The 11,645-nt window shown below is 40.4% G+C and overlaps 1 protein-coding gene across 1 annotated transcript in view; it reads left to right on the top strand.

The window, feature by feature from the left end:
• Nucleotides 1-873: 873 nt before the first annotated feature.
• Nucleotides 874-11,645, top strand: part of PPM1E (protein phosphatase, Mg2+/Mn2+ dependent 1E) — a 185,206-nt gene continuing 174,434 nt past the window's right edge. The window contains exon 1 of the mRNA XM_086686831.1: nt 874-1,331. Coding sequence (XP_086542957.1) covers nt 874-1,331 — 458 coding nt within the window. The remainder of the gene's footprint in view (nt 1,332-11,645) is intronic.

The following is an 11,645-nucleotide window of genomic DNA, read 5'->3' as shown; positions in this document are numbered from 1 at the left end:
GCAAGGAAGAGTAAAGGAAAAGGTTCTAGAAGGCTTCGGAAGCTGACAAACTGGGTTCTAATGACAATGCCATGGCTGGTAGTTGTGAAACCTTGAAGCAAGTAAAGTACCTTATCTTGGTTCCTGTTTTTGAGAAATGAGGATAACACCACTTTCTTCATAGAATCAAGTGAGAGAATATATGCAAAGCAACCTATCACTTGGTAGGTGTTTGATAACCCCCTCCCCCAAACTACTTATTAAATTAATGTTATCAACAACAAAAGGTGTTAACACTGTAGTATCTTTCAACAGATACCTACGCCAAGGCAAGGCCGGGACAGATAAAAAAAAAAAAAAAAAAAAAAACTGAGGTAAATCTAATCCAAGTGGTAACCAACAGCTAGACTTGGAGATGTCTTAGTTCACTCTCATCCTCTTGAGGCTAGGGTATCCGTACAATAAAGACAGGCAGAGTTGGAGAGCGGTCGATTCGAGTGTCCTTTGGACTCCGCTGGCTCGACGGGAGGGACCCTGAAATTCTTAATTAGAGCCGGTTGCCATGGCGACAGTCTCTAGGCAGCGTGGGCTGAGCTCTCGGGAGGGCTGGAGGGTGGGCTGCCGCTGGACCCTGAGCGCGCGCCCGTCACCAACTTTCCCTACAGACCCGGGAGGGGGCAGCGCGCTCCGCCCCCGCCCCCGGGCCGCGCACGTCCGCGCTCGGCGGCGCGCACGCCTGCGGGAGCCCTCTCCAGGCAACCTAGTGCTGATCGCTCGTGCCGGTGTGGCCGTTAACAGCCTTTGCGGGAGCCTGAGGCTCGAGAGCAGCCCCCTCCCCTTCCTGGACTCCCCCCCCCCCCCACTTTCCCGGTCGGCCCCGGGGCATGAGTAGCGATGGCCGGCTGCAGCCCTGAGGAGAAAACTTACCGGCGCTTCCTGGAGCTATTCCTGGGCGAGTTTCGCGGACCGTGCGGCGGCGGCGAGCCTGAACCGGAACCCGAACCCGAGTTGGAGCCCGAGCCCGAACTGGTAGTGGCTGAAGCGGCCGAGGCTTCGGTCGAGGACCCCGGGGAGGAGGCGGCCGCCGTAGCCGCGACGGAGGAGGGGGAGCAAGAGCACCGGCAAGACCCCGAGCCCGAAGAGGAGGCGGTGGAGGAAGAGGCGGCGGCGGCAGCAGAGGGCGAGGAGGAGGAGGCGGCGGCAGCCCGGGGGCAGTCGGCCGTGCCACCGCCGCCGCCGCAGCCCCAGCTGCCGCCTCTGCCCCCGCTCCCGCGGCCGCTGTCGGAGCGCATCACCCGTGAGGAGGTGGAGGGCGAGAGCCTGGACCTGTGCCTGCAGCAGCTCTACAAATAGTTAAGTAGCGGGGCTTGGCTGGGGGTGGGCCCGCTGTCTCCGCCGCATCGGCCTCGACGCGGCTCTCGGCCCCTCAACTGCTCTCCTTTCCTCTCTTCACCCCCACTCCCGCGCCGTTGGAATCGCCCCAGCTGCTCCGACTCGGGCGGTCTCTGCGAGCTGCCCACGCCCGCCTCGGCCTCCGCGTCTCCTGCCTGACCGGGGAGCCGCCCCCGGCGCCCTCCCGCCGGCCTCGGCCCCTTCTTCCCGCTGCACCTCGGCTGCCCACTTCTTGTTCCACTTCACGAACCCCCTTTTCCTTCATGCTTCGGAAGGTCCTTTCTTCCCGTCTTATGAGCTCCCTCTTCTTCCCGGCTCCCTTCCTCTTCTTGGGAGGTTTCCTCCCACCCGGGTCTGTCTTTTCCCAGTCTGAGTCCCTTGTTGTTTGGCGGCGGAGAGACGCGACTCTTTTCTAGGCTGAGCTGCGAGGTGCCTTCTGCGTAACCGCAAGAACAGTGATAATAATACCGGCCTTAGAGCCACAGGAGAGACTGGGGTTGATTTTCCTTCAGGCGCTCAGCGTTGAAAGTGAAGCGGTGTTTAGATGGGCTTAATCCGCGGAAGCCGAGTGTTTTAAAGATTTTTGATAACTTGTAATTGAGGGAGGTGGGAAGGAATTGAGAGGGAAGGGTAAACACATTTTTACCAGCGAATCTTCAGGTGAAAGACACAGAGTCATAATTCGTTAAAGTGGAAAAGTCAGGCTGGTTTGATAACATTGCAATTACGTGCAGTATTTTCAGTCCATTAAGTAAGTAGATGGGGTAGGGGAGAGAAAGCAGATGGCTTAGCTACACAGATGAAAGTCTAAAATAGAAAGGTCGAGGCTTTGCCTTTCATCCCAGTTCTGGTTTTTATGGGCTTGAAATAGAAACGGTTTACAATTGCGTTTCTTTCTAAATGGAATTGTTCTGAAATAATGACAGAGAAGAATACTGACAAATCTCTGAAAACATTGGTAAACCTGAGAGTGTCTTGGCATTCTGCTGATAGTTGTGATGAAAGGTGTTATTCTGGCTCCCTAAAAGTTTACGGCTGCAAGATTCACTGCAATTAAATTCAAACTCACTTCTTGGATTTTCTCAAAAGCCTGACTTGAAAGAAGGGCCTGGAAAGTAAATGTCAGGTCTTCATCCAATCTAACAGACATCTGACCAAATCATTCTTCCTGTTAAAGCAGAAGTTTATCAATAGGGAAAAAGCATTTAACGTATGTGCTGTAGAAGTGGACTGTGTTGATGTCCTACACTTTATAAGCTATTTAAAATTTAATTTTGAAATACTATCCGGTTACCAAAGTAATAATGCTTTCTGGGAAATGTAAAAAATAAAATGGCGCGTAATACCACCACCAAGGATAAACAGTATTAACATTTTAGAGTATTTCTTCCTAGTGTTTGAAAACTGTCATAGAAAAGGGCTTATGAAATGTCATTTTCAAACACTAAATAGACACTTGAAACTTCCTGCTTAAAATAAAATGGAAATGTTTACCAAAGTGGAGGAATTTATCTCAGCATCAGACTAATTTTATTTTGACAGCTCTTACCTTTACAAATGCAGTGACAGAATTAAAGAAACACAAACAGTAGAGAAGGTTCATTAAAAAGAGAGTCATTAATTTAAAACAACCATGAACATTTACCATTCAAGAAGATTTTGAAAAACTGAAATCTATATAAAGATGCTAAGATGGTAAGTAGATGTGTTTTTCCATATGGAAAGGAAGCAAGATTAATTTCAACATACATAAAACTAGAAAAAGTATTCAGATGCTAAAATGACCATTTGAGAACAGAAGTTTGGATTTGAAGTAACTAGCAAAGTTAGAAAATATTATTTCACCTTAAGTTAAAGATTTCATGATTTTTACTGTGTTTTGTGCAAAAGCTATTAACCTATTTTTACTCGGATATAAAATGGCTGGCTTGTTTATGTAAAGTATCTTCAAACTCCTTAACAGGTTAAAAACAAAAAAATCTTCACGGTTTAAAAAACATACTTTTAACACTTTTAATTTTTTTTTTTAATAAAAGAAAATCATATCAGTCACCAGAGTCAATACTGGAAGACACAGTAGAGGTAGATCATGTTTCTGTCTAAGCACTTTATTTTACAGATGAGAAAAGTGGATCTGAACTAACAAATGACAAATTATGTACAAATAGTTTTGACTTTTCTCAACATAAACTCTGAACTGCACAACTCTGCTTTACATATTTGAAATGATGGGTCCTCAAGTTTCCTAGGAAATATTTTGAAATGATTCTGATTAGAAATATGTTGAGAGGCGCCTGGTGGCTCAGTTGGTTAAGCGTCCACCTTTAGGTCATGGTCTCCCAGTTGGTGAGATGGGGTCTGGAATTGGGCTCTGGGCTGACAATGCAGAGCCTACTTGGGATTCTCTCCCTCTTTCCCTCTCTCTTTAAAATAAATAAATAAACTTAAAAAAGAAAGAAAGAAATAAAAAGATGTTGAAAATGTTGAAATTGCTTACTTGGGGAAGGTTATTTTTTTTTCCAAAATATTTTCTCAACCACCCACTCCTTATTTTGGGAATTCTTAATATGCTTTAAAAACTCTGTCATACTGGTCAAATGGTGCTAAAATTCTTAAATAGAGCTACCTGAACTATATATTCACCAATTTGATAGTTGGGACTAGTGTAAGAAGAAAATCACACTGCATTTAATACCAGTTTTGTTTTTGTTTTTGTTTTTTAACGTTTATTCATTTTTGAGAGACAGAGAGAACGGAGTGTGAGCTGGGGAGGGGCAGAGAGAGAAGGAGACAATCCAAAGCAGGCTCTGAGTTGTCAGCACAGAGCCGGATGCAGGGCTCAAACTCACTGACTGCGAGATCATGACCTGAGCTGAAGTCCGACGCCCAACCGACTGAGCCACCTAGGTGCCCCTTTAATACCAGTTTTATAAGTCTGTAGTGTGTGTTTTCTGTCAGGATTTTATAACTATACAATATGTAGCTGCTAAACAGACTAAGCTTCTCTGAAGAAAAGAAGTAAAGGTGCTTATCTTCTCATTACTATTTTATGTATAGACTGGTTGAAAGTAAAAAAAAAAACAAACATAGTGAATGTTTTTCTCAATATTTTGCTTCTCAAGAATTTTAGAATAGGAACAGCAGATAGAGTTAAACATTCTTCATTTTGATAAAGTCAGGACTACCTTGAGATAAGCACTTATTTAGGTAAGTAAAGGATCAATGTTTAAATAAACAAAATATAGTTATAATTAGCAACTTAAAAGTTTTTCAGAGTAGTATTTGGGATGAAGTTTTTGCTTTCAAAATGGGAAATATATATTTAGATATCCTCTACTAGATAAAAACAACATGTAACATTTTGAAAGAATAAGAACAACAATTTGAAAATAGCAAAAGTCTCCTTGGATGGGAAAGACCTCTGTTGTGGGCTATTAAATACCTTTTTAAGGACCATTTAAACATTTTTTTTCCAGTTTATTAAACTTTAAGAATCAATAATAAAAGCATGCGATATTTTAGAACTTTTACTGAGTTGATCTATTGTCATAAAAAATTCCAGTGATTTAGAACCTTTTTCTAATGACAATATTAGGGTTTCTGAGGTTAATGAGGGACTTGCTTTGAAAAGGTGGAAATGAGGATTATAGCTTTGAAATAGTTTGCAAATAAATAAATAAAAAGTTTACAACTGATCTTAGAGCAGATGTGAATATGAGGCTACATGTATAGGTTACATGGGTCAATACTGTATATTTGTCTACACTATACTGGGGATAAATCTATTTGTTTTCATCCAGAAGAAGCACATGCTCTGAAGTCTTTACTAGAGGTATATGTCATTACATTTTTAGAGCAGTTGTTTCCTCAGTTACTCATTGGACTTCTTGATGGGGAGACATATTTCCATATAGTAATGAGGGGTGCAGGGGAATTTTAAAATGGCTTTGAAAAGAAAATCTTCAGTTATAGACACTAGTAATTCAGTTATATTGAATTATGTGAAACATTTAATAAGTTTCAGATAGTTCAGAAATTACTAAACTTTGTCTCACTTTTACATATATAAATAAAAAATAACTGCATGCAAGTTTTATAATATCATTCATTTAAAACTACACCTTTTTTCTTATTAGTAAGTAATAAGTAGGGGTGCTTGGGTGGCTCAGTTGGTTAAGTGTCCGACTCTTGATGTGATCCCATGGTTGTGGGATTGAGCCCTGTGTTAGGCTCTGTGCTGACATCGCGGAGCCTGCTTGGGAATCTCTTCTCTGCTCTCTGCCCCTCCGTTACTCATTTGTGCTCTCTCTGGCTCAAAATAAGTAAATGAACATAAAAAAAAAAAAAAGAAGTAATAAATGTTCACTATAAGAAGCAGAGAAAATTCACATTAGCAAGAAGAAGAAAGATATCAAGCATTCATTGTTAACCATAGTTTTCAAGTTTTATTCCTGCCTCTCAGGCTGCTGCTTTTCTGTGAGCTTTTAGTACTCTGCCTATCCCTTGAATATTGATGTTTGGTCCTTAGCCTTTTCAACTCTGATGTCTTACTTGTTTGTAGTTGATACCAATTTCTCCCATGGCTTTGGTTATTTGATTCCCAACTCTGTTTCTATCTCTGCTTGGAAACAGCCCTACCTAGATATCCAAAAGGCTTCTCAAACTGTTCAGAACCTAATTCAATCTTCCAACTCCCTCTGTCTCCCTCAAAACAAACAAAACTAAAATCTGATTCTCTTTCTGGTGGGTCCATTTCTGATTTCTCTTTTTCTCACCCTTCACATTCAATAAATTTTGCCTTGTAAACATCTCATAGATATGTCCCACTCCATTCCCATTGTCATTGTCATCTTTTGCCAATCTTACTCTTCTCCAGTATATTCTCCCCAGTATAAGTGATTCCTCTAGAATCTAGATTATGTAGATTGTCTAATTGTCACCTACTGCTTAAACATTTTTATTCTTTTCTCAGCTAGCCAGACTGTGCGGTTAAAGGCACAGTACTCCAGACCACTAAGTCTGCCCAAGACTTCTGACCCCAGCTGCAAGGAGTTAGGGTTCAACTACAGAGTTAGATGGAAGAGACCACACAAGACCACCCTCACTTCTGACATCAACTGTAAGTTTAGGGATTTCTCAAAACGACCCCTAGATTTGGTCACCTACTGGAAAGACTCACAGAACTCCCTGAAGGCTATTGTACTAATGGATATTGTTCATTATAGAGAAAAGTTACAAATTACAACCAGCCAGAGGCACCTGGCTGGCTTAGTCGGTGGAGCATTCGACTTTTGATCTCGGGATTGTAAATTTCAGCCCCATGGTTGGGTGTAGAGATTGCTTAAAAATCTTTAAACAAAAAGCAAGGGGGTGCCTAGGTGGCTTAGTGGTTAAGCATCTGGCTCTTTTTTAAAAATGTTTGTTTATTTTTGAGAGAGAGAGAAAGACAGAGCCCGAGCAGGAGAGGGGCAGAGAGTGAGGGAGACACGGAATCCAAAGCAGGCTCCAGGTTCCAAGCTATCAGCACTGAACCCTGGCAGGGCTCGAATTCACAAACTGTGAGATCATGACCTGGGTCGAAGTCAGACACTTAACCAGCTGAGCCACCCAGGCACCCCAAGCACCTGACACGTGATTTCAGCTCAGGTCGTGATCTCCTGGTTGGTGAGTTGGAGCCCTGCACCCAACTCTGCTGATGGTGTGGAGCCTGTTTGGAATTCTCCCTCTCTCTCCCTCTCTCTTTGACCCTCCCTCCCTCCCTCCTTTCCTGTCTCTCTCTCTCTCTCTCTCTCTCTCTCTCAAAAAAAAAAAAAAAAAAAAAAAAAAAAAAATATATATATATATATATATATATATATATATATATATATATATATATATTTAAAAAAAAAACAACCCAGAAAACAAATTAGGACCAGCCAACAGAAGACATGCATGGATACAATCTAGGAGAGTTTCAAATGTGAAACTTCTATTGTCTTCAGGGATGTGCTCCCCTCTCCAGGATTGATGTGTGATAATAACACCTAGAGTATTCCAGCCCAAGAAGCTCACTCGAGCTTCAGCGTTCAGAGATTTTTTGTTTTGTTTCATTTTTTAATTTTATTTAAGTAAATTCTATACCCAGCGTGGGACTTCAATTCATGACCCCAAGTTCAACAGTCGCACATTCTAAAAAAAACAAAAACAAAAACAAAAAACAACCTTCTTCCAACTGAGCCAGCCAGGGGCCCCAGTGTCCAGAGTTTTTATTGAGATTGATTGGTTGAACTGGAGGTCAGGCTGATACCATGTGGTCCCAGGGGCCCATCATAAATAATGAAGGCACTCCCATTACTCCAGAAATTCCAAAGTTTAGAGGTTACCTCCTGGGAGCGAGCCACAGACAAAGGCCAGACCTCTCTCCGGGCAAAGCCAAGTTCTTTACTGTATACCTTCATTACTTATCTCTCCATTGCTCTTCAGGTAAAATTCAAAGAAGGCCTTATAATCTTATCCCATCAGCCTCATTTCTGAATCACTGTCTGCTGACTCCATCCCACCTCTACAGCTCTAGAAACTATGGCTATTTTAGACTACTAATATATTAGTTTGAACATGCCATGTTTGGTCTTACCTCTGCACTTTTGCATATAACACAGTATTCCTTCTACCTAGAATACTATGCACCCCCACTACCACCCTTCCCAGTCCAATCTCTTACCCATTCTTTAGGTCTCCATTTAACAGCTTATTCACCATCCCCACACTCATGAGTTAAGTGTCTCTTCCATGTGCCCCTCTAGAATACCCAATGCCTTTTCCTGTTGTAGCACTTGTTTGATTCATTATTTTTTTTGTCAACAAATATGTGTTTTTTACTAGAGCAGTGGTTTTCAAAGTGAGGTGTACCCAAAACAATCCATTAGGGCAAAAGAAGAAAATACTGAAATCTATTTACTTGTATACAAAATGCAAGTGTAAGTGCTGTTAATACTTGATGTGTTGATTTAGATGGGCAGTTCCGTGTGACAACTGATTTTATGTCAAGCATGGTAAATGAGGTATACTGATGAAATGCAAGTTTCACAGGTTAGAAGAATCAACACTGGCACCCTCCCTCCCATTTTTCAGAATGTTATGAAGTATTGCAGTTTACCTACACTGATTAAATGGATTTATTTTATTTCCTGGTTTTAACAAAATTAACCCTCACAAAATGGATGTTTGGCTTTAAAAATTCCTGCAAAACAAAATAAAAATTCCTGCAAAGAAATCATAGGTTTAATATAATATTTGTAAGTGTAAGAAACAACAAAACTCGATTGCCTGTGCTTCTCCCATACTTAGTTACATAAGATTTTTTTAAAAAAGAGAATATCCGGGGTGCCTGGGTGGCGCAGTCGGTTAAGCGTCCGACTTCAGCCAGGTCACGATCTCGCGGTCCGTGAGTTCGAGCCCCGCGTTGGGCTCTGGGCTGATGGCTCAGAGCCTGGAGCCTGTTTCCGATTCTGTGTCTCCCTCTCTCTCTGCCCCTCCCCCGTTCATGCTCTGTCTCTCTCTGTCCCAAAAATAAATAAACGTTGAAAAAAAAAATTAAAAAAAAAAAGAGAATATCCTATCTGATTAGAAATCAACAAGAATGGATTTATTAAGTAGATTATGTGAAATAATGAAATACAGGTTATTCAAAGAAATACCCAAATATTACTTGTGAGGGGTGCCTGGCTAGCTCAGTTGGTAGAGTATGTGACTCTTAACTTGAGGGTCGTGAGTTCAAGCCCCACATTGGGCATGCAGCCTACTTTAAAAAAAAAATTACCTGTGAGAGTTGTGTGCAAATGTGCATGTGTGTATGTATGTAATTTATAAATATCTGTATACATATACAGATATTCCATATATATATGTATATATATATATATATATATATATATATATATATATATATATATATATATATTACACACACATACATACACATACATGGTAGGGGAGAGAGAGAGCAAAAAGTATACACACATTGGGGAGGAGGTTCGTGGTGCTCCAAATATTTTGGTAGGGTGTCTGAGCAAGTGTTTGGAGCCATTTGCATTAGATTTATTAGCTACATGTTTGCCATCATATCCCTAGGTTAATATTCAGAGGGACATGTACAACACACAATAAATATTTGCTGATCCAGTGAATGAGCTGAGATTTTTAAAAAAGATAGTTCTGGGGTGCCTGGGTGGCTCTGTCGGTTGAGGGTCTGACTTCGACTCAGGTCATGATCTCACAGTTTGTGGGTTTGAGCCCTGTATTGGACTCTGCGCTGACAGCTCAGAGCCCGGAGCCTGCTTCAGATTCTGTTTCCTTCTCTCTCTGCCCTGTCCACCTGGCTCTCCATCTCTCTCTCAAAAATAATAATTAAAAATAAAAATAAGTAAATTAAAAATAAAGATTTAAAAAATGTAGTTCTTACAATTTTAAACTGCTTTTTTAAAAACTTAGTAAAAATAAAAAACTTATTAAATTTTGAACTTTTAAGAGTATGGAAAATAAAATAATGCACTCATCACCCACCCTTAGCAATGATCAATTTGTGGCCAATCTTGTTTCATCCTAACCTCCAGACATCTCACCCCACCTCCCATTATATCCTATGTAACTTTAAAATGAACAGTCAGTAATTTAATCACAATTCTATTGGACTTTTAGGTGTTAACCAATTTTTGGTTACTCTAAGAATACTGTGATGCTCATGCTTTGAGCAAACTTTTAATTTTCTTAGTGTGTAGTTCTATTGTTGGGACTGTGTTAAAACATATTTACATATTTAAGACTTTTCATTCACAGTTTTAAAATGTCCTCTAACAAGGTTTTATTAGTTTACCCTCTAGCAGATATATGTTTAAAAAGAATATTTTTGGGGGCACCTGGATGGCTCAGTTGGTTAAGTGGCCAACTTGGGCTCAGGTCATGATCTTGCGGTTTGTGAGTTCAAGCCCTGCATCGGGCTCTGTGCTGACAGCTCAGAGCCTGGAGCCTGCTTCAGATTCTGTGTCTCCTCCTCTCTCTGCCCCTCCCATGCTCATGCTCTGTCTCTCTCTGTCTCTCAATAATAAATAAACATTAAAACAAAATTTTAAAAATAAAAAGATTTTTTGGTATTATGAAATATTTTAAATATTTACCAAATAGAATAATAAAGCAAATATCCATATACCCATTATTCAGTTTCAACAAATTGTCATAATTAGGATCATTTTAAAGAAATGAAACATTTCATATGGAATTGAAGATTTTGTTTTCACTCTCTTCTCTAAACCCATTTCCTTTTTCTCAAAGGTAATCTGAGGATTCTTGTAATGTATCCTTCTGTATTTTTATATTTTTACTACATATGAATTTGTATGGTCTCAATGTATGCTGGGCTTTTAATTTGCTTTTGTTTTTATAAATAGCTATCTTGAGACTTTAAAAAAGATTTGTGTTGATACATAGAGATCTAGGTTTTTGGGTTTTTTTTTTTTCATTTTAGCTACTATATAGCATTCCATTGTCTGATTGTATTATGACTTATTTATCCAATCTATTGACAGACATTTGGGTTGTTTCTAATTTTTGCATATTATGCACTCTATTAGTTTAATAATAGCTACTGTAATGGGTAAATCCTAAAATCTCAAAAGCCTAACATAGTGTTAATTGCTTCCTCACAGAGTAACCCTCAATGGAGAAGAAAGGGCTGTGTTCTATAGAGTGATTAAGGGATTCAGGCTAATAGAGGGTATGTCACCTTCAACCTGTAGTTTCCAAGGTTGCTTTAGGCATCAACATCCATGCAGCAAGCAAGCATAAGAAGAGTAGAGGATGGTGTTGGAAGTTTTTAGGAGCAGTCTTTAGAAAGGACAAAGGACATATATAATTCTTCTCACTTTTCATTGAATAGAATGCAAGTCATGTTGGCACCACCCATGGCCCACATTTCACAGCAAACAGAACCGAGAACAACTCTACACCATGGAAAAAAGAACACAGAACTTTGATGGAGAGCTGGCATTCTCTGCCCTTCAGATAATTCTACAGTTTGGTCATGTCTCCTTGTGCATGTCTTTATAGATTTCTTGGGTATATATCTAAAAGTGGGATTGTCAGATTGAAGTTACTTACACTTTTACTCTGTTAGACATTGCCAGATTACTTTGTCCAACTTCATTGTATAAGAGGTTTGGTTTGTCAGTGTTCTCACTAATATTTGAACTGCTATACCAGTCAGCTAGTATTTTTACATAGCTGTATGCCAGTAATGT

Source organism: Puma concolor, chromosome E1 (assembly GCF_028749965.1).
Source record: "Puma concolor isolate L17-30 chromosome E1, mPumCon1.1.hap2, whole genome shotgun sequence".
Lineage (NCBI taxonomy): Eukaryota > Metazoa > Chordata > Mammalia > Carnivora > Felidae > Puma > Puma concolor.
This window is presented reverse-complemented; position numbering and strand designations above follow the sequence as displayed.